Genomic DNA, 24247 nt, shown 5'->3' on the forward strand with positions numbered 1-24247 from the left:
CTAGGAACACCCAAGCTTCCCCTTCCCATCAACAGGAGGAAACATCTGAGGAGCAGGAGTCCCTGGCAGACAAAGAAGCCATGCCTCAGACCACCATCTCATCCTCTTTGATGGATGACACCCTGATACCTTCCCCCAACCTATAGCTGATTTTGGCCAGTTCTAGGATCTTGTTAAGCAGATGGCAGACTCTCTGCAGAGACCCCTCAAGGAGTTCAGGGAACCCCAAAACAAGCTACTGGATGTTTTGCACTCTGTGACGTCACCTAAAGTTGCCTCCACATTAATGAAGCTCTACTGGAACCCACTAGAACCATCTGGCAAACCCCAGCTACAGTGACACCCACTCATAAGAGGGTGACATAAAATATTATGTCCAAGGACTCTGCCTTCCTCTTCTTCCACCCACTTCCCAATTCTCTGGGTGTTGATGTGGTGAATGAGCGGAGCAAACAACACCATTATAAATCCACCCCATATGACAGAGACCAAAAGTGCCTGGACCTCCTGGGGAGGAAGGCCTACCCATTGGCTACAGTGCAATTTCATATTGCAAATTACCAAGTGTTGATGGCCAAGTACGACTTTATCAACTACATGAAATTTGGGTTGTTTATTGAGTACCTTCCCCCAAATCAAAGGGAACAATTCCAGGCCACTATTGCTGAGGGACAGTTGCTGGCAAGAACATGCTGTTTGCAGTTTGCAGACAGTGCTCCATGCTGCCGACACCACAGCCCTTGTCATCTCTATGGTGGTGGTGACGTGCAGGGCATCCTGGCTGCACTTGTCTGGCTTCCCCAGGAAGTTCATAATATGGTTGAGGCTCTCCCATTTGATGGACGGAAGTTGTTTGCAAAGAACATTGAGGAGTCGTTATGTATCTTTAAAGATTCCAGAGCCACGTTATGCTCATTAGGCACCTATACATCTGCAAACAAACAGAAGTTTGGCAGATCACAAACAGCTCAGAGATCCCACCCTATACAATTCTCTGGATTCAACCCCCCCTCCTCAGGAGGAGGCACAGATTCCAGAGAAAGAGACCCTCTAACCCATCTGATGTGGCTCAGCCACCAGGCATCATCATCAAAACACCAGTTTTGACAGGATAGTCTAGGGTTTGAATTCCCACCACTCATTATCCTGCCAGGTTCAGTGTTTTTCCCACCTTCTCCCATTTGGAAACTGACTCTCACACTCCCATGCATTCTGGAAGCAGACACCTCAAACAAATGGGTGTTGGAAGTAATATCAGGTGACACCGTCCATTTATCTCTCTCTCTCCCTCCTCCTCATTCCCTTCCCCATCCCTCTTTAGGGACCCATCTCATGAGCCATTGCTAAGGCAAGAAGTAAACATCCTTCTTCATTTAGGAGCAATAGAACCAGTACCTGCTCAATACAGGGGAAAGTGCTTCTATTCGAACTATTTCGTCATATCAAAGAACGGAGAGGGTGGAGACAAATTCTAGATCTGAGACTCCTAAACAGATTTGTGAGACCCCATAAATTCAGGATGGTGACCCTGGCAGCTATAATTCCTTCTCTAGATTCAGGGGCTTGGTTTCTAGCCCTCGACCTCCAGGATATGTATTTCCATATAGCAATGCACCCACCTCACAAGAGATTCCTCTGATTTGTGTTAGGCCAGGATAGTTTCCAGTATCAAGTGCTTCCCTTCAGCTTCTTCACAGCTTAGAGAGTATTCTGAAAGATTCTGTTAGTAGTGGCTGCTTACCCGTGTTGCCAGACTATAGTGGTAGTCCCATACCTCGACAATTGGCTACTTGAATTGATCCTACCAAGAAGTGTTGTCTGCCACAAGGACAGTGTTTTCTCTGTTTTTGGACCTGGGCCTCCAGCTGAATGTAGAAAAATCCACACTAACACCTGTTGAATATACAATTCACAGGAGTGTGTCTGGATTCTCTGGTATCCAGGGCATCCCTTCCCCTGGACGGGTTCCAGACATTACTGAGCCTCATCAAAATAACTCAAGACAGTCCCCAGACCTCAGTCAGAAACTGCCTTCAGTGTCTGGGTCACGTGGCCTCTTATACTTTTGTGACAGAGCATGCAGTTACACCTCTGCTGTTTCCAGGGGTGGCTCAGAATGGTTCGCTAACCAGACACACACATTCTAGACAACCAAGTGTCAGTTCCTCAGGGGGTGAAGCATTCCCTAGACTAGTGGGAGATTCATTGCAATGTAGGGGCAGGGGTCCCCTTCCTCCAACCAGCCCCAACAGTGACTGTAACCACAGATGTATCTCTGTTGGGCTGGAGGGGGCACCTAGGCTCTCTAGGGCAGGTGATCACCTCAATAGACCATCCTCCATGTCAACCTTCTGGAGCTCAGAGTGGTAAGAAATGCCTGTCATCAGTTCCTTACTCTCATCAGACACAGATCTATCAAAATCATGACAGACAATGTGGCCTGCATGTTTTATATCAATCGTCAAGGAAGGGCAAGAGCCCCTTCCCTCTGCGCCAAAGCAATCAAGTTGTGGAGTTGGTGCATAAGGCATCAGATAAGGATCTCAACAATGTATCTGCCCAGCATACAGAATGTCATGGCCGACTCATTCAGCAGGTGCTTCTCCCAAGAATACAACTGGGAGTTGGATTCTTGGGTTCTACCCAAAACCTTTCAGACTTGAGGGTTTCTAGAAGTAGACCTTTTTGCTACAATTGCAAACAAAAAATGTCACCTGTTTTGTTCAAGGGGAGCTTTAGGTCACAGTTCACAGGGGATGCCTTCCTCCTGCCTTGGATGGACAGAATGTTTTATGCCTTCCCTATGATGCCTCTCATCCTCAAGTTAATAAACAAGATCAAGCAGTGCAAGGCCAGAGTCTTTCTAATAGCCCTGGCGTGGTCATGGCAAGCGTTCCCTTACCTGGCTTTCTAGCCTCCAGTAGATATTCCAACACATACTATTAAATAATAGAAAAGTTTCTACCAGGACTACTTACCTCCAGAATCAGACCAGATTTGGCCACTAGTGCAAACTCCACAATGCTGCACCTGAATCTGCCCCACTTCCTCTCATTCTGGAGTACCTACTACAGCTTAAGAAGTCAAGACTGTCCCTCAATTCCATCAAAGTTCACCTGGCAACCATAACAGCCTTTCATACTACTGTTAAAGGTTTCTCTCTGTTTGTTCTCTCCTCCCCCCCCCCCACCCCCCCCCCCACACAACCGCAAGATTTCTGAAAAGCTCAGTCAATCTCATCCTACAGATAAGGGTTCCCACTCCTGCTTTGGACCTGAATTTTGTTCTCAAAAGCCTCACGAAGCCCAGGTTTGAACCAATGGTGACTTGCTTCCTGTTGAATTTATCAAGGAAAACCGCTTTCCTAGCGGTGATTACCTCAACCGGCAGAGTTGGAGAGATTGGGGCTTTAATGTCAGACCCCCATTCACAACATTTCACAAAGATAAGGTGTCCCTATGGTTTTCTCCCTAAAGGTCCCCAGTTTTCTCCCTAAAGTGACTTTGAATTTCACCTGAATGAGACAATATACCTGCTGGTTTTCTTCTCAAAACTGCATACTTCCAACCAGGAGACCGTTATCCACACTCTAGATGTCAGAAGGGTGTTATCCGACTGTCTGGTTAGAACTAAACCATTTTGTAAATCCAATAGACTTTTCTTTTGATTGTAGACAGATCTAAGGATTCCGCCATTTCTACCCAGGAACTCTAAATGGATTTCCAAGTGAAAGCCACCAGGCTGTCGACATTCCACCCCCATCAGCATTTTGGCACACTTGACTAGAACACAATCTACATCTCTGGCTCTCCTTAAAAATGTTCCGTTCCAGAAATCTGCAGGGCCACTACATGGTCTTCATTACATACTCAGTGGTGGCAGATGACAGAACAAGGAGCAATCGTCTCAAGTTGCAGTGTGGGAGGTCTAGGTTGGATATTAGGAAAAACTATTTCACTAGGAGGGTGGTGAAGCACTGGAATGGGTTACCTAGGGACCTGGTGGAACCTCCATCCTTAGAGGTTTTTAAGGTCATGCTTGACAAAGCCCTGGCTGGGATGATCTAGTTGGGGTTGGTCCTGCTTTGAGCAGGAGGTTGGACTAGATTACCTCCTGAGGTCTCTTCCAACCCTGATTGTCGATGATTCTGTGATCTCCTATCGAGCATGCATGGGGTGCACCGACACCATGGAGAACTTATAGGGACAAACATCTTGAAGAATCACAGTTACTGCACAGCGTGAGTAACCTCTTCTTTGAAAGTTTTAAAGACTTACTTGATTTACCTGAGAGACTGCGAAGAATCCAAAGGTTCAGCTTCCAATGGAAATTTTGTACAAGTTTCAGTCAGGTGTAAACTTTGTGGTTGAGTTATTAACCCCCGAACACAGGGAATGGAAATTTTTGTGAGACACGTCTTTCATAAAGAGACATGAAAGCATTATACGACACTGAAAACAGGCCATACAAATGCCAGACTACAGTGATAGTCCCATACCTTTCTGAGTATGTAGTGATTATGCACTCAGATACAGATCCTCAGTTTGCATAAGTCATAATAGTTCCACTGAAGTCAGTGGAACTAATGCTAACTTATACTAGTTGAGCATCAGGGAGGGGGGGAGGAATAGCTCAGTGATTTGAACATTGGCCTGCTAAACGCAAGGTTATGAGTTCAATCCTTGAGGGGGCTATTTAGGGAACTGGGGCAAAAATTGGGGATTGGTCCTGCTTTGAGCAAGGTGTTGGACTAGATGACCTCCTGAGGTCCCTTCCAACCCTGATATTCTATGATTCTATGATCTGGCCTCAACTGTTCAAAAAAAATGTCATATTAAAGGAATATAAAAAATTAATACTTTAAATTTACCCTGGGCATAGGGTCCACACAAGGCCTATGCTTGAGTCCTATGTTGAACTTCACTCTATATGCATTGTATGCCTGTATTTATTCGATTCAGTCCTGTCAGGGGGCTAAATACATCTTTGTCTTGTTCAGTGGATAGTGATCCCAGAACAAACATTTTTAATGGGGCTTAATAAAGTGGGAACCAAAACTAAAGCCAAATAAAATCACATCTGTGCCCTCTTCAGAAATAAAATTTTCGTCACTGCTGATCACACTCAGTCAACAACTTTATTCAAATTAAAATAAAAGGAAAACTTTGCCCCCTATGATGTGCCACAGTATTATTCTGCTATCTGGGTTTCCAGATTTATTGTTCATAAAATTCAAACCCAGGAGAGTTAATCTGACGTGATAAACCTAATATAAAGCATAGCATTCTGTTAGGACAGCGTATACTATAGGCAGCTCTGTTCACCATGCCTATTATTGACGTGGCTTGACATGTCCCATTGGAAGTCCCTGTTTTCAGTTGCTTATAAGTTTTCCAAACTTTAATCTTTTGAGCTGAATGTCTCTGTGCCTGATTTTTTAATTTCACCCAAAATTATTCTGCTGTTTTCAAGAATCAGGCTAAGGAAAAATATATTGTTTTACCCATGTTAAAAAATTCTGGTGACTTTTCCTTTGAAAAGCTCTAGCACTTCCATGCTACAAATTTGGCAGGGGTGGCCTATCTGTCAGGGATGAGCTTTTTGCTCCCCCTAGGAAAATCTACTCAAATTTTGCCATGTTGGAAACCCTGGGGTTTGGGGTACAGGAGTGGGCTCCAGGCTTGGGCAGGGGATTGGGGTCTAGGAGGGGATGAGGGCTCTGGCTGGGGGTGTGGGCTGTGGGGTGGGGCCAGGGGATGAGGGGTTTGAGGTCCAGGAGAGGTCTCCGGGCTGGGGGGTGGGGATGAGGGGTTCAGAGTGTGGGAGGGGGCTCCGGGCTAGGGCAAAGGGCTAGGGTGTGGGAGGGGGTACAGGCTCTGGGCTGGGGGTGTGGGCTCAGTGGGGGGCAGAAATGAGGGTTTCAGGGTACAGGAGGGGGCTCTGGGCTGTGACAGGAGATTGGGGGGGTGAGGCCTCCAGCTGGAGGTGCAGGCTCTGGGATGGGGCCAGGGATGAAGGGTTTGGGGTGCAGGACAGGGCTCTGGGCTGGGGCTGAGGAGTTCGGAGTGTGGGAGTGGAGAGAGCTGGAGCAGGGGGTTGGGTGTGGGAGGAGGTTTGGGGTGCAGGCTCTGGGAGGTGCTTACCTCAGGCAGCTCCCGGGAAGTGGCGACATGTCCCTCTTGCTCGTAGGTGCAGAGATGGCCAGGGGCCTCTGTGTGCCGCACCTGTCTGCAGAGCTGGCCAATGGGAGCTGCGGAGTTGGCGTTCGGGGCAGAGCCTGCACCGTGGGCAGGAGCAGCGCATGGAACCCCCTGAACCTAGGAGCCAGAGGGACATGCCGGCTGCTTCCGGGAGCCGCATGGAGCTGGCCGCTGCAGCCAACCGGACTTCTAGCGGCCCGGTCAGCTGTGCTGACCAGAGCCACCAGGGTCCCTTTTCGACTAGGTGTTCCAGTCGAAAACCGGAAGCCTGGCAACCCTACTTTATGTACTCACAAGTGATTGATGGAGATTATGTTTGACCCATATTGCTGTGCGTGTTTTTTTTTTTTTTTGAAAGCTAGTCTTCAGCTGGCTGTATAAAGTGCAGTTTTTGTGTAATGTACATTTTACAGAAACATGTACATTTTTCAAATAATGTACTACTCTTTAATGTATACTTAATCAGTTCTGTGGTTAGATAATATATGTATGCCTACTGTTTTAGGAAAAATTTCTCCTTCATTACACACTTAGACTCATAAGTAGAATGTATTTATTGTGATAAATGCCATGGTAATGATCTTACCAAGCATGTGTGTAGGCTCCTATTTTCTAAAACAAATAAGTAACTTATTTCTCAGAATGAATTGTGCCAAAAAGGTATTTATGCTCTTCTCTGATGTAACCCGTGTGTTCCAACAGCTCCTGGACAATGTGCTCAGGTCCTAAGTACTTGCTTTACGAAATGGAAAGAGAAACATTTTTAGAAGGATGTGATCTCATTTATTTTCAGAATGATGATGATTTTAGTCAAATGCTAGGTGAACAGGTGTCTAGCCATAAGTGGATCAGACTTGATATTAAAGGTACATTTATAAATAGTTTAGAAAGGGTTCATAAATGGTTTATAGGTTCTATAAGCATGTTACAGACAGGAGTAGCATGTTGTAAGAATTGACTATCCATTTATTAAAATATCTATTTTAACCATTTATTAACCCTTTGTAATCTAGTTATAAATGTGTCCTTAATATAAAGTGTGACCCATGTCAGCATTTTAATATGCTCGTCATGATTTTTGGGCGCATCACGAAAAACACAACCACAGTTGGCAATAGTTGACACTCTTGTTGGCAGTCTCAGTGAAGAAGCCGAAGATGGAATGCATATAAAGTTTGGAGCGCCCTCAAAAATTAAGGAAACAATGCCAATCTTTATACCAGCTGAGACTCTGGCCAGTAAATCTACGTCAGTCTTTATGCAGTACTTTGGCTTATGCTGTACTTGTTTTGTGAATAAAATAGTCTCCGGTTCTGTCAATCCACAATTTTTAAATACATTTTTAAACAATTAAAAGGAGCTGGTAGTGTCATGTAATTGTAGATTTCACTCATGCAAACAATGGCTCTAGAAGTGGCTTCAGTGCAGAATCTTAACTTAACTCAATTTTCTTGTTTCCCTTTACAGTATGTTCACCAGATCCCTAGTCAAAAAAAGAAAACTTCCTACTGTTTTCAAACCCATAAAAATGTTGGGTTTAGTCAAAGTGGACAGAAACACAAGCTTATTTTGGTATTGTTTTATATTTTTTAATTTTAATCTGTTCTGGAATTTTATTTATTTATTTTTTTTTGTTAAATAATGGGCCAAAAAACCTTTTTGTCTTGTAGGAAAATTGTATACAGCTCTATCTAGTCCTCTCTTTTTAAAAATATACATGTCTGTTTAAAAGGAAAAGACCGGTGCAAATGTCGGCAAATTAGGATTACAAAATTTCAATATGTGGCAATGCAAGTGGTACTCTGACCACTGTTCCTTTCAGTTGTGCTCCCAATACTGTTGGGAAACAGTGAGCAAGCACAGGTTCTTGGAAAGTAGCATCCTTTTCTTTTCAAACACATTACTAGAGTTTTACCATTCAATGTCTTTTTTCATAATACTGAATATTCCTCAGTGAATAATATAAACAATTCCACAATGTGGGTTACAGGCATCATTCCATACAGGCCTGTGTTGCAAAACCTGAAGCAAAGACTGCCAGTTGTTCTGTTGTACCTACCAAGAAAGTATTGATCAACTAGCATAGAACATCAAATATCTCAGACTTATGGCACTGTAGTTTGTTTCATTTCCAAATTTTAAAAGCAAAGACACTTGAAGAAAAGAAAAAATCTGTTGTAGAACATGGTATAAATATCTAGGTAGACAGAGAGAGTATTTTTTATCCAAAGTGCAATTGGAAGGACAAAGTAGGAGGAAGCTAATGCTTTTTAAAACAAGAGGGAGCCCTGTAAAAGAGGATTGAGAGCCTGATCTAACTCCCTTTGAAGTCAACCTTTTCATCAACTTTGCTGGGAACTGTATCAGGCCCTGAGCGAGTATGTGAATGGAAATATCATCTAGTTTTGGAAAAAGTCCTCATATCAAATCAGAAAATAAGGCAGCAGCTTTGGGAATTTTAGGGAATGGATGATGAATTAAGCTTTCTTGCCAAGCTAAAACTTTACTGCATAGCTTATTGAATATTTTCTCACAGGAAAAAAACTCCATTCTGCTTTATAACAGACAGCATGACCTTTGAAGATAAAAAGTAAATTACATTAAACTTTTGGCAAAAATACATTGCAGATTTTATCCTTTATTTGGATTCTTATATGTTATTGAAGAGAACTTATTGTGGAATTCAGTACAGCCAAGTATCTTAATAATGCAAATATATGCCTCAGTACAAATTAATGTCCCCAGTGCCCATTTTGGTTATTAATGCAATTCATTATCTGACTTCTCAGTATTCTGCTGCAACATACTTTAAAAGCTTCTCTCAATAATACAGTTTTTTCTCTTGAATAATCTTGGTTGTGTCTAACTCTTCAAACTCATTTGCAAAATAAACAAACAAAAGCTTCCAGCTCAGAAAAGTTTGGTCTCCTGTGTCGTAATGCCACATCATTCCACAGATATGGAAAGCATGATTTCCTTCTCTTTTTCCCCCCTGCTATTTCCTGGTATCTTTGATGCTGATCGATCCATTTAGAGAACATGCCAATGCATTTTATGTTGGTTTGTCGTAACAAGAAAAAACTGATTTTCTGCACCAAGAGGGTTGCTTTAAATGCCAGAGAGTAATCATTTGCTTTCAGTTCCTTCCATTTTGTTTTGATTTAGCGTTAAGTTTTTCAGGAGATTGCAAGCTCTTCTGGGCAGGGTCTGTGTCTTCCTGTGTTTGGACAGCACTCAGCATGTTGTGATTTGCTAGCAAAATGCAAATAAATAAATTGTAGTGGCGGTTGTAGGAAATCTATGTTCATGGTTATTCTCCTGATTTCTTTTCAGTTGATAAACTGTCAGTTGAAAACATGTACATGCTTGTTTCTTGTTTATTACACTGTTGTGCAAATAACACTTCCAGAGCTTTAAATAACAATAAAACAGCCCCTCTCATTCAAGGTGAACAAATATTTGAAACCTTACAATGAAACATTGTTTTGGCAGGATGAAGCTGCTCCAGCTGACAAACAATATAAACAAGAGCCAGCCCAGGTCACTTATTCAACATCCGCTGTTTCCAGCACACAGGAGGTGTTGTACATCAATGGAAATGGGACCTACAGTTACCATAGTTACAGAGGGTTAGGAAGTGGGCTGCTAAATCTCAGCGATGCTTCTAGCAGTGGTGAGTTTCCTTACCAATGTTTCTGTATGTGTGTTTGTGGATGCATTTACCCCCCACAATACTGAAAACTAATCTAAAGGGTGCTGTATCTCTAGGCTCATATCAGTTACATGACTAGGGGCCCAGACTTGCTAACTGCTGGGCATACTGCTTAGTACTGTGTGTAGTCCCCTTGTGGCTTAAATGGGGCTATTCACAACAGGACAAGATCAAGCCCTAAGTCCGTAACAAAGCTGAGTACAAATATTGGGTCAGATCCTCCACTGATGTAAATAGGCACAGCTTCATGAGGATCTGATTTATTGTTATGTCTAGTTTGAAGTAAAGCAATTAGAGGTTGAAAAATACTATATTCTACCTTTCAAAACGTGTTTAATCCAACTCCTTTTCTGAATTCCTCTTACCAACAAGAACAATACACGATAGTTCAGAAACCAACACATGTAGTTGACAATCTGGCTAACTATTGGCCTGAGTCCCATCTGCTGACTTTAGGAAATTAGAGAGATGAAGTGGGTAAGGTAATATCTTTTATTGGATCCACTTCTGTTGCTGAGAGAGACATGCTTTTGAACCATACAGAGCTCTTCCTCAGATCTTTAGGAAAGGTAATTGAGCAGGAAGTCCCAGATGACTGGAAAAAGGCTAATGTAGTGCCCATCTTTAAAAAAGGGAAGAAGGAGGATCCTGGGAACTACAGGCCAGTCAGCCTCACCTCAGTCCCTGGAAAAATCATGGAGCAGGTCCTCAAGGAATCAATTCTGAAGTACTTAGATGAGAGGAAAATGATCAGGAACAGTCAGCATGGATTCACCAAGGGCAAGTCATGCCTGACTAATCTAATTGCCTTCTATGATGAGATAACTGGCTCTGTGGATGAGGGGAAAGCACTGGACATGTTGTTCCTTGACTTTAGCAAAGCTTTTGACACGGTCTCCCACAGTATTCTTGCCAGCAAGTTAAAGAAGTATGGGCTGGATGAATGGACTGTTAGGTGGATAGATTGTCGGGCTCAACGGGTAGTGATCAATGGCTCCATGTCTTGTTGACAGCCAGTATCAAGTGGAGTGCCCCAAGGGTCGGTCCTTGGGCCGGTTTTGTTCAATATCTTCATTAATGATCTGGAGGATGGTGTGGATTGCACCCTCAGCAAGTTTGCAGATGACACTAAACTGGGAGGAGAGGTAGATACACTGGAGGGTAGGGATAGGATACAGAGAGACCTAGACAAATTGGAGGATTGGGCCAAAAGAAATCTGATGAGGTTCGACAAGTGCAGAGTCCTGCACTTAGGACGGAAGAATGCCATGCACTGCTACAGACTAGGGACCAAATGGCTCGGCAGCAGTTCTGCAGAAAAGGACCTAGGGGTTACAGTGGACGAGAAGCTGGATATGAGTCAACAGTGTACCCTTGTTGCCAAGAAGGCCAATGGCATTTTGGGATGTATAAGTAGGGGCATTGCCAGCAGATCGAGGGACGTGATCGTCTCCCTCTATTCGACATTGGTGAGGCCTCATCTGGAGTACTGTGTCCAGTTTTGGGCCCCACACTACAAGAAGGATGTGGAAAAATTGGAAAGCATCCAGCTGCGGAGGGCAACAAAAATGATTAGGGGACTGGAACACCTGACTTATGAGGAGAGGCTGAGGGAACTGGGATTGTTTAGTCTGCAGAAGAGAAGAATGAGGGGGGATTTGATAGCTGCTTTCAACTACCTGAAAAGGGGTTCCAAAGAGGATGAATCTAGACTGTTCTCAGTGGTAGCAGATGACAGAACAAGGAGTAATGGTCTCAAGTTGCAGTGGGGGAGGTTTAGGTTGGATATTAGGAAAAGCTTTTTCACGAGGAGGGTGGTGAAACACTGGAATGTGTTACCTAGGGAGGTGGTGGAATCTGCTTCCTTAGAAGTTTTTAAGGTCAGGCTTGACAAAGCTCTGGCTGGGATGATTATTTGGGGATTGGTCCTGCTTTGAGCAGGGGGTTGGACTAGATGACCTCCTGAGGTCCCTTCCAACCCTGATATTCTATGATTCTATGATAGGTTGTAGCAAGGCAGTTCTGGCGCTTTCTTGATTCCTTATTTTCCTTGATTGCAGTCAGTCTGATTATAGGCATTTATTTGGGGTAAAAACTTCACTGACTGCATTAGTTGATGGTCTCTTCCTGGTAATGGAAGAAGATAGTGTGCCTGTGATGATTAGATCTGTCACCAACGTTTGATACAATTGACTATGAGAGTTTGTTGGCTTGTTTGTGGGCATTAATTGAGGTAGATGGGGCTGCTCTGGAGTAGTGCTGTTCTTTCTAAAAGAGCCCAAAGGGAAGTTGTGAGCAATAGTTCCTCTCCTCCAATTGCTCTTTTTTGCAGGGAGCTGCACTGCTCTCTTTTAGCGTGTGCATGAGTATATTGGGAAGGGTTAGTGTTTGCCCTGTCTGCAGAAGAATTTTTGCTTGTTGATTATTTCTTTTATTGAAGAAATCTTCATTTTGAGAAAGCATTTACTTCTGAATTCAATAATCCCCACCAGACATTTTTGCCTTGTTTACAAATGTTCTGACAGTGTAAAAACAAGCCCACACTTTAGTCAGGATGTGTATAGACACATACTGTCATCTGTATCTGCTACAAAATAAAGGCTTTTGCAAAAGCTGGATAAAAACTCATGGCTTGAATATCTATTTCTGGACATTTCCCTACAGTAATATAATTACTGTCTCCAATTAGCTCTCTTATCTAATAGTCAAATCGACATGTGTATTTTATATGACGTAGCTCATTTCATTATCGACATTTGTATTTTATATGACGTAATTTGTTTAATTTGGTTGCCTCCTGCCCTGTAAATTTCCTCCCTTCTCTGATCCCATCCGTCAAATCAAGGCATCCCCTGGCCCAATTACTCATGCCCCACTGCTCATTAGGGACCTGTCTATACCCTGCTGTGTGGTGCTTGCCTCCTCAGCCTGTGCTTCCACATGTCTAATGATAGAATCATAATTAGTTCCTTATACAAGTGTGTGTGGCGGGGGGGTGGGGGTGGGGGGAGCCATGAAACTGTTCAGCATAAAAGGCAAGGATGGGCAAGGAAAGAGACGATGGGGCTGCAGCAGCTTGAACAAGAGGCACCTCGGTTTTAAATAGGGATTTGGGGAGGGCAGAACAGGAAAGAAATTAGGCAGAAAGTGACAAATTCTCTTTCCCCACTTCAAACCCACAGAGTAAATCAGTTCAACTTCTTTTACATGGAGTCTGCAATAAAGTGTATGGCTTCTCCCTCTCTTTGGAAGCTTTCTGGGTTGGCAGAGACTCTGAAGCCCCTGTATGAGTCAGGCTGTCACGAAGAAGCAGAGAGCGGTATAGAAAGCAAGAAGCCTCCAAGCAGATTGCCCTTGGCTGTTTTACGTCCCTAAAGTCCACATGGATGAAAGGGGAACTGCAATTTTAGGAGGTTAAACCCTCCAGACTTTTAGGGGACACATTTCCTTACCATGCAACTGAATAGAAAAATTCTGCATACTGACTGTACTCACTTGAAGTAGGTATAGATGTAATATACTCATATGTTAAAACCCATTTACACTGCCAGAACAGTATAAAGGGACCTTAGTGTAAGGGACAATCTGTATTTACTTCCCTACATGGCAACCCTAAAATGGGAGCATGAGGCCCTATATTCATTGCAATAAACAATACTATTGTTATAGGTAGCACAGGTAGCAATGACCATAGTTAAGGTTTCCCCACACTTTTCATAAACACAAACCCTGTTTTCAGTTGTTCGCCAAACATAAACTGTCTGAGCAGAAATTTTCCATGTGAAGTGACCGCCTCAGGCTGAATTTTGTGGGGAAGTTTCAGCTAAAACAGTGCGCCCATTTCTGAGGAAAAGATCAGGGGGGAAATACATTGTTTTTCCCGTATTAAAAAAAATCTCAAGCTGTTTCAATGAGAAGCTCTAGCACCTCCATGCTTTGGAGCAGGGGCTTGAAGTTTGGCAAGCTGGGGGGTGTCATCCTGGTGTCAGGAATGTGCCTCTTGCCATCCCCATGAAAATGAACCCAGATTTGGCCAGGTTCTGAGCTTCTGAAAAATTTCAGTTCATGCATGCTCGGGAGAGGTTGTTAGAGTTTGGCAGCTAAATTCTCCAAAAATTCTGACTGCACTGAGCATGCTCCATCCTCCTCAGATTCTGACTTGCCAATTGGACTGGGCATGCGCCGTCCCCACAGTGTGACAGAGCATGTGCCCGACCAAGGATATAGGGCAGGGGTGGGCAAACTTTTTGGCCTAAGGGCTGCATCGGGTTTCTGAAATTGTATGGAGGACAGGTTAGGGGAGGCTGTGTCTCCCCAAGCAGCCAGGCATGGCCCGGCCCCTGACTCCTATCCGACCCCCCCACTTCTCGCCCCCTGATGGCCCCCCCGGGACTCCTGCCCCATCCACCGCCCCCCCCCGCTCTTGGTCCCCAGACCCCCGCCCCTAACTACCCCCCACCGCCCCATCCATCCCCCTCCTCTCCTTCCTGACTGCCCCCTGGGACTCCTGCCCCATCCAACCACCCCTTCTCCCTAACCGCCCCCTGCCCCTAACTGCCCCCAACCCCATTCAACCCCCCCTCTCCTTCCTGACTGCCCCCCCCCCGGGGACCGCTGCCCTATCCACCCCGCTTGCTCCCTGTCCGCCCCCCACCACCCCATCCAACCCCTCCTCTCCTTCCTGACTGCCCCCCCCGGACCCCTGCCCCCATTCAACCCCTATTCCCCACCCTCTGACTGCCCCAACCCCTATCCATGCCACGAACTCCCCCTGCCCTCTATCCAATGCCCCTTACTGCACTGCCTGGAGCACGAGTGGCTGGCAGCACCACTGCCCCAGGACAGGCAGCCGTGCCGCGCAGCACAGAGCACTGGGTCAGGCTGGGCTCTGCAGCCCCACCGCCCAGAGCATTGCGCCGCACAGCGGCATGGCTGTGGGGGAGTGGGGACAACCTCCTGGGCCAGGAGCTCAGGGGCCGGGCAGGATGGTCCCGTGGGCCGTAGTTTGCCCACCTCTGCTGTAGGGGCTGAGCAGGACTTTCCATGTATTTGCTTCTCCTGGCTGGTGGGATCTGTTGTGTTGCCAGGCACAGGAACTGAAAGCAGGAAGACAGTCTTTCCTGTGCTTTCAAATGCTCCCCCTGTTGGCATCCAGACAGTGAGGAGGGAAAGGAGGAAGTAGCCTGACTTAGATGTGTGAGGTAAGGATTGGGAGGTGTGGAGGGAAAGGGAAGAAATGCAGGGTTGTGGGACAGGGGCAAGAGCTTGGACAAGTATTATTAGCCCCATTTTACAAAAGAGAAAAATAAGGTTCAGAGAAGTTAAGTGACTTGGCGAGCTCTATAGCAGAGCTGGGAGTCTCCTGACTTCCTATATTATCGACAGACTTCCATCTTATGATCATCCTTCCTTCCTCTTACTGAGAGCAATGGAAACAGTTTTTCAATGTGCTTATTCTTTTCTACTTTGTGTGGACCCCAGCATCCTTATGTATGGTGATTCAGGCTGGCATGCTCAAAATTAAGCTGACCCCCATGTTTGGAATCGGGAAAAAATTTCTCTGACAGGGTATATCAGAAGGTACATTATTTTGCACCTTTATCGGCATAGTAGAGCAGGGGTCATCTATTAGGATGAGGTAGGTGTATTCCACATGATGATTTCCTGTGATGGTAGGGGCAGACACTGGTGGACCTCAGTCATCATCTCCATCTCCAAGCAAGTGTCTTGTGGTTGTCACTTGAAGATGCTTGATGGTGAATTGTTACAGACATCTTTCTGTTCTAACTTTTTTTGTCAAGCTACAAAGCTGTGTTTCCTTTAACTGAATTAGCTGAATGTTTTGTTTCCCATGCAGCTGAGGGCGTGGAAAGGAAGAGAAATGGAGAAAAAAGACTTAGTCCAATTCATTAGTGTCTGTTACCCTGGCCTAAGAAATGTCCCAGCACTGAGAATTATTGCTTTTCACATATCTGCCCTCTTTTGGGAGAGAGGAAGAGGAGAAATATGGTAGATGCAAAATAAAATAATCATACTTCTAATCAGAATAAATAATGCTCACTTGGAAAAAAATAACATAAATAGAAAACAACTATCAAAGTCTAATTTTAGTGGAACGCGATATGAAACGATCTGAATGCATGTTAAGCAGTTGCAGTGGCACTCGAAGAAAAATATTTGAATAAAAATTACACAGTAAAAAGACTCTGCATAATAGATTTCAAGGTATGGGCAGTGGCTCTACATCTGGGGAACGTGTCTTTTGCATCGTGATAGATGAAAAAAGTTGGTTAATTGTCATGGGGTAAAGTAATTTGACATCTTAACACATGCTTAATCAAATGTCAGTCTTTTTGAATGAGATATTGCTCTTATAATTATTGCCTACAATAATAACGACCAATTTGAGAGTCTATGTTAAATATATTAGAGCGTTATTTTCTTTCAGCAGGCTATTAACTATCAAAATGATCGTTACCCACTGGTAGCGTGCAATTCTGAAGAGATTATTGCTTAGACAACTCACATATGGTGTTGCCACGCATGAACCATCAGTGTTTATATCACCATTGGTCATATCATACATCTGACCCTGGAATTTTAAATAATTAACCTTGCCTGTGAGTAGTATATGAAGCAATAATTAGTTCACTTTTAGATCTTGCAGTTTACAGTAAAGTCATTTGTCCAGCAGTGTATTTAATATCAGATTTATTCAGCAGCTAATCTGATAAATGATTGTTTAGTACATGAAGAGAGGATTCCTAGGGTTTTATATTTTGAATTATTTAGTTAAACTAGAACCATTAAGCTTTGCAAAAGAAATGAGGTGAATGTAATTGGAGTGACTCCCTAAATTTAAAGTTAAAATGTAAATCCATCAGTCTCACTGTGGCCCTCAGAAAGATCTCTCTGAGCACCTTGTCTAATTCACTGCTTAAGAAGCTGTGCTATGGTGAAAATGATAGGTAACAGTCTTGATTTATAAAAGTGTGTACTAAGCAATAAAAATAAATAAAAAATACAGACCCCATCTTCAGGTGTCCAGTACATGCTTAATCTTTGTTTGCACACTGCCACAGACCAAAGTGACTGTGCAAACTGATCATCCTTGCATATCAAGACTGGAATACTCTGTGACAGGCCAGGGTATTCCAAAAGGTGCAGACCTGGTATACTCGAGGGGAAATTTAAATGGAAAGGTTCATTGCAAAAAATGCAGATTATTGTTCCCTTTAATGAAAGGGAGTGCATTTCCTGCTGCTGGGCACAGTGCCAGGTTAATAGGGAACATAGGTTTATTAAGAAATGAATTCCCACATAAGGAAAGGGGAAAATAGTATAAGAAACTCTCTTTAAGCTGCCCAGTTTTCCCCAGATGTAATCATTTGTACTGGTGGCTTCAGGAGATAAAGGTCCATGAAAGCAGTCCATTAACTAGTTATTTAAAAGACCTACTCATGTGTGCACGTAGAACTAAACAATGGATTTGCTAAGCAGGGGACTACAACTCCCATCAGTCCACTCGACACTGGCCAGTCAAGGGGAAAGGCCCTGAATCAGGAAGTGGCCAGGCTCTTTTGCATTGCAACCCAGGAGCTGCAGAGAAGCTGGGTGCAGAGAGCAATCCCCAGGAATGGTTGCAGAGCTGTGATTCTTTCATTGTTTAGCTACAGTGAAGTAACACTGGGCCCGAGAAAGTAAGTGTGACAATGACACTGTAGCCTGCTGGTTCGAGCCCTCACTGGGGAAGTGGGAGATCCAGTCTCCCTGCGCCAATGCATTTTTAATGTATTTATCCGCCGTGGAACAGCTTCAACGGGACAAATTGAGGAAGCCTCAGATGAGCCTATTTTATAGCCCAGTAGTTATAGGTACTGCTCAGTACTGGAGTACACCCAGGATTAGAGTCACAAAAGGACTCAGATGCCAATTGTCACTTTAGGCGCCTAAATCCCTTCTATATCCCTATATATACATTATGGATTATATTTATATAATCAGCCACCTGCTTATATAAATCTGTATAGATTCATTCTTATGACTGAAGCTTCAGGTTTCTCTCTGAGTATTTGATACCTGCATATGGATGGGCAGAAAAATACAGACAGTGAAGAGTGTGTGATATATTTATGCTTTATTTCACGAAGAAACCAGTACAACTGATGGAGCTACAAATGAGTTATGACATTCTTAACATGTACTACTAAGTGGGGGTCATACCCATTTCATTTCTTTTCAGACTGGGGCAGTGGTGAAGTGGATAGGGATTCAGCACAAATGGAAGTATCACTGCACTATATTTATTATCCAGGCAGCGCTAGTGACAGCTATAGATGAAGCTGTGTACACTCTCATTTTAGCCCTTTTCTTTTCAGTCATTCAGAATGTTCTGAAACTTGAATCTTTCAGGATGAAACTCCCTAGGTTTGGTCTCTGGCCCAGGATAAATTCTTATAGGTAAGTTGTACCTGGGCCTTACCCAGGTGTGCTCTGGAGACACGGTGCAAGAGCGCCATTTCAAAACCCAGGTAAGGATTGGACACAGCTGCAGTTTCTGCATTCAAGGGAACGCACGGACTGTTCCCTCACTCCTCGCTGTTCTGTGGCATGGGTGGGAGAGGAGAGCATGCTGCATCCCACAAAAGGGTAGCAGCCGGCACTTTTCTTGTATCTCCTGGAGCTCCTGTGGGCCAGTGTGGCTCTGTATTGCCCGCAGTGCTCGGCTGTGCTGAAAGGTACAGTTGATCCCTTTGGAAACTTAGAAAAAGGATGGTTCAGCTGCATCTGAGTACAAGGAGAGTGAAAGAAAAATACTTTCCCCTTATTAAAAGAAATCCTTGCAACTTATTTTCAAAACGGTTTGGGAAAGAAAGCTGTAATCTGGCACAGAAATAACTCCTTCATTGTCCTGGTAGAAATCTGTAGGGCTTTGTCTGAGCTGAGAAGAATCACACTTTGCCCCAGAGCAGTGCGATGGGTTCAGTATTTAATGACTTTTTACAAGCTTTCCCCTCAGTCCACACACAAGGCGTCTGCTCAGGCTGTCTGGCTTGCCTGACACTCCAATCTCATCTTCCCCCATGTTGAATTCCTCCACTAGCTCCCCCATGTTTTGTTGCATCAAGTTCAGGTTTCTTTTTCTGACTTCTATGGGCCACTCACAAATCTGCCCATCCTTATTTGCCCTTCTCATCTGTCACATTGCCTTATGCCTTGTCTGCCACCAGTGACAGCCTTGTTTGCTCATATCGGTTTCTCACACACATGGCTCTGTGCCTTCTTCCACGCTGCCCCTGAAACATAGACAATGCTCCCTGCACTGATCTGTAAGGCTACTACTCTCTCCTACAGCACTGCCACCTCTGCCATGACACGCTGAGGACAGATGGGACTAGCTGGCACTTAAACTGAGCTATAGTCATCCAAAAAGAACCAACATATATTTGACTGTATCTTTCTCCTCTTATGCTTCATATGTCACTTTCCTTCTTAGATTGTAAACTTTTCAGGGTAGAGCCAAGTCTTGGTATGTGATTGTGCAGGAGCATAGCACAATGGAACTTCATCCTGATTGGGTGCATAAAGTTTTCCATGACTTAAAAACATTATGAGTCTGGTGCCTATAGTTCTCAGTGGCACAGAATATGTACTCAGTGAGACAAGGGCTCAGCTCTGCCTTTTAAGAAGAGATGATTCAAACATCTAGGAAGGGGTGATTCACTTCACTTAAGATGGGAAAATTTAAAATAAAAGCAACAGAAAAGAGGGGAGGGTTTCTGGTTTGTTTTGGGCATTAAAACTGTTCTAGATTTCACCTTTGTTTTTCAAACTGTTTCCGGGAGGTAACCTGGGTCACCAATTCCTGCTCAATCTCCTCTCTACATGTGGGATTCAAAGCCTTCAGCTCATCCAGCTACTTCCCTTAGCATCTCCTCTTCTCTTACCAGGTGGGGTAACTGTCCCATATGTGTCCAAGATCATCAAAAGGGCTTCAGGAAGAGCTGTAATCCCAGCTGACCGAGGTGCCGCAAACAGACAATTGGGTATAGATGTGGGTGTAGAGTGAGCTCCCACAGCTTCAGTGATCCTCTGTACCAGTATTCAGTTTGTTAGACTCAGGTGAATTCTGATTGAGTTTTGATGATCTGTTGCATGTGCAGTGTGTGGATTTTGGTTGCAGTTGGCATAGAATTTTCCTTCCAGATTCCATTAGGATTTTAGAAAAAATGAACTCTGTGGAGTTAAAATCTCCCTGTGGGGTTAATCAGCACATTTAAAGATACTGGGCTAGATCCTTGGCTTCTGTTGGTTTGATGGAACCACACCAATTTATGCCAGTTGTGCAACAGGCCTACTTCTAGCTTTCCTTTGAGAGAGATGTCTCACTGCATGTGCTGAAATACTACAAGGAAAAGCCCATTAATGTAAGGAGAACATTACAAAAGTTTGTACTTACCAGTGAAATAAATTTAGTATTCTATTCAACTATTTAAAAATCTGGATTGCTGAGGAGCAAAACCATTCATTCTTATTTCAGAAAAAGATTTCTTCTTGCCCTGCCATATATTTTCTGTGTGTTTTTGGCTATGACATGAATGAGAGTCCAGGGAAGTTCATAAAAATTAAAGTAGGTTCATGTGGAGCATGGTGCCCTCAATATTTCAATGGCCAATTTTTCAGTACTGGCACAATAAATATAAGTCTTTAATGGCTTCTTACAACCATTCAGCTAAGCTGACATGATTTGTGTACTCTTGTTCAGTATGCTGTGTTGAGATTTTACTTCCTTAGAGTTTTCCTTTTGAGCTTCATCGTGATATAGTCATTGCCCTATAGTGTATGATGACAATGAGGTAGATTCACTAGCCTACTTCTCTCCTTCATCCTATGTGTATCGGGGTAACGATTAAAACAAGGCAGTCATACCAATTTAAAACTGGTGAATGTGAATGGAGGGCTAGGCTGTCTTTGTATTTCACCTGTTCGTGATACCTATTCCAGATCTCAATGTGAGAATGTTTAACAGTGCAGGTTCTGTGTGACCAGTCTCTTTGTGTGCCTGACTCTGCCTGAGCTCCCCTGAAGTCAATGGGAGGTTTGCCATTGACTTCAGTGACTGCAGCAATATGGCATTATCAGCATTATCTACCGTTAGTTTTATCTCAGGGTTGTCAAAAAGGAAATAGAATTAAGTAACATTAAGGGCCATTTCTTCAACTGATGTAAATCGGTATAGCTCTTAGCCTTAGTGCTTTCTGTTAATGTCTATTTATCTACCACTCCCATCACCAGGGCCTTACAAATATATTATTGTTTTAATCAAGCTTCTCTCTCTCCCTTCCTTCCATTCCTCCACTGAGTAGGGAGTTGTTTCCCCCACCACACCCCCCTGACCCTTTAAACTGTAATTCTGTTGAAGTTACTGCGGGATGGCTGGAAATAAGTTGGTTTTGCATTTTGTTCTGGAGCTTTGTGTTTATCCCAATCTCTTCAGGAAGCAAGTCCTATGTGTAGGCCAGTTGCTGAGCAAGCTCTGCCCCCTGCACATACAAGGTTTCCTCTTGAGATTGACATTTCCACCACCAGTGACCCCGTACCCTGGACTATGTTAGCAGAAGCCAAAGAGTGAATGAAACCAGTTACATATAAAAATGAACTGCAGCATGCCCTCACCAGGAATAGCTACTGCTTTTCACCATTCACTGATAAACCGCTGTGAGCAGTTTGTTGTTGCTCTTGAATTGTGTCTACAAATCTTTTGTAGTGAAACTTTTTTCTGTCAGGAAAACCAAATGCTTCCATTTTTTCCATTTGTTATTTCCAGGTCCAACAGATCTCAGTATGAAGAGGCAGTTAGCAACCAGCTCCGGATCCTCCAGTAGTACAAGCTCTAGACCTCAGCTGAGTCCAACTGAAATAAATGCAGTGCGGCAGCTTGTTGCAGGGTATCGAGAATCAGCAGCATTTTTATTGCGTTCTGCAGATGAACTGGAAAACCTTATTTTGCAGCAGAACTGAGTCACATGAGCTTTGTGCTGGCCTAGTCTTATCTCGGAGTTTCCACTAATGACATTTTGAGTTCCCAGAGCAGACGCTTCAGTTACTGCAGTCTTTTTAGGAGAGTTAATTACCATAATGCCACACTGTTCTTGATCCATAAAGTGATGTGTTAAGGTGCTTCAAGTGAACTTTGACCTCCGATAGTTCTGAGGTACTTTAATGTGTCCGGCCTATTGCTTTTTGTTTTAGTGTGTCAGCATAAATATAAAAAAAGTGGCTAGAGATTGTTAACTCGTTCTAACAAGTGGAGGAAAGAGACGATGCTGTGGTGGTAAAAATTGGTTCAAGATCCAAGTGCAATATTAGTGGAATGTGCTACTGACTCATTGGACTTAAAGCTGCAGTATATGGCAAAACGTTGCCAAAAGTCCTGTTGCCACAGGACACAATTGCAATGGAAAGGATCTTGTATTTTCAGAAATGTAATTTTTATAAAAACAAAACAGAAAAAACCTTTTGTTTTCATTCAAAATTTTTCATTTTTACTTTGGTAAACTTTTTCACTGGTCCTAAAAACGTTTTGAGGAGATATTGTAAGTCCCCCTCTTCCTCTCCAGAACCCCCTGACCCTGCCCTTCTCCCCAACTTCATATTCTTTCTACAACAAGTAACTCTCAATGCTGGATAACCCTTCCCTTGTGTACTGTAAATTGGCATCTCTGGAAGAACTTCAAAAGGAAGCATGCATTTCCTTACATTCATGCCATTCTCACCTCAATCCTGTAATATATTGCAGCATTATTATCAGTTAATAGAGATGAGGGGTTTTTTAAAAGACATATCATTTAAAAAAAATTGGTTTCTTACAGCTAGCTCATTTAACTCCGTGATCGCTGCTGCTGTCTTGAACAAGTCCCTTGAGTAGCGATTGGATGTAGATGATTGAATGTTAAGAGGTTGCAAGTGACAATCTGAAAATTTGCACTCCTGTGTTTATTTATTTATTTATTTATTCCTTTAAACAAAATACTTACAGAAAAAAGGCCATTGACATTTCTGGAGTGATTTGTGTAATGCCCACACCTAGCTGAAAACTCTACAAAAACTATAAATGGATGCAGCTGCAACTTTAATTAAACTCTTCTCTCCTCTTCCCAATTTTTCCCATCCCCTATTTCTTCTTTTATAAGGTTGAATACACATTAATGGTGTTTTTTTGTGCACTAAGGCAAGCTTATTTTTGAATATATAGAGACAAGTACTTTTGTTCATGCTTACTGTACTATTTGTTCTGTTTAGCTTTTGTTGAATAACAAGTTCCTTGTGCATTCCTGAATTTGCCTTATTTCATGTACAAATTTTTATGTAATTCAGTTTTTGACAATGAGTTGAAGGCATCAGTGATATTTTATATCTACTTGTTACATATAGTTTTCCAAGTAATGACTGTGATTGTGACCCAGTAATGTGCACTTTTTCTTGTAATGTGGACATTGCTATGCTTTTTTCCCCTCTAGTGTTTCTAGAATTACTATTGCTTACAGTTATGTAAAGAAAACAAAAAAGAAAAAAAGAACTTTTGTGATACTGTTGGTGAATATTAATGTGAAAAAGGCTATGAAATATGAGTATTTTGGAGGTACATAGATACACAAACATCTATCTAAGTTGTGAACTAATGTTCACAAGTTTAAATGAAAATTCAAAAACTGAGGGCTGGAATGATTTCCTCTGTTTTGTTTGGGTAAATAAACAGATTTCTGTGTTTAACGATTGTGAAACATTATAACGTTTAAACAAACATAGTGTCTAATCAGTTATCAGCATTGTCCTTTTTAAACAGGAAAAGGGAACTTCCATGCCAGCTGTTGGAGTTGCCACAACTCAGTTCTCAAAAACATTGAGTAAATCCATTTGGATGATTCAAGCTAGAGGTTTGTTCTAATGAAGAATTTCTTCAATAAGAGCAGAAGCAGGCGGTGTGTAAATCATGAGGTCCAAGTCACTAATGCTTCACAATTTAAACCTGGCTTGAGGCAACAAAATCTAACTGGTAAAATTTATTCTTCAAAAAATCTATCAAGTGTCCTTTAAAAGCACTTGCCATTGACTCTGTGAATATTGTAGCAAGTTCTTGTTAATTGCTGCCCATTATTTAATAGATGTATTTTCTCCTACTGTAATTAACACCGTGTTCTCGCCCTTTTCTTCAGAAATGTTCTGTGGCTCTGCTTTCCAGTGGAGAGAATGTGGTGTTCCTCTCCTCTGGTGTCTGTCAGGAATTGAAGGACCAATCAGGAGCAAGAGATTTGATGTTAGCCCCTTATGTTTT

General features: G+C 43.1%; 1 protein-coding gene across 5 annotated transcripts in view; it reads left to right on the top strand.

Moving 5' to 3' along the window:
- The window catches only part of NOL4 (nucleolar protein 4), a 269070-nt gene extending 247137 nt beyond the window's left edge, over window positions 1-21933 (top strand). For all 5 annotated transcript variants that reach the window (XM_077809017.1, XM_077809018.1, XM_077809019.1 and 2 more), the window contains 2 exons: window positions 9693-9873; window positions 21740-21933. In XM_077809017.1, coding sequence (XP_077665143.1) covers window positions 9693-9873; window positions 21740-21933 — 375 coding nt within the window. The remainder of the gene's footprint in view (window positions 1-9692; window positions 9874-21739) is intronic.
- Window positions 21934-24247: the final 2314 nt, after the last annotated feature.

The sequence above is a fragment of the Eretmochelys imbricata genome, chromosome 2 (assembly GCF_965152235.1).
Source record: "Eretmochelys imbricata isolate rEreImb1 chromosome 2, rEreImb1.hap1, whole genome shotgun sequence".
Classification (NCBI taxonomy): domain Eukaryota; kingdom Metazoa; phylum Chordata; order Testudines; family Cheloniidae; genus Eretmochelys; species Eretmochelys imbricata.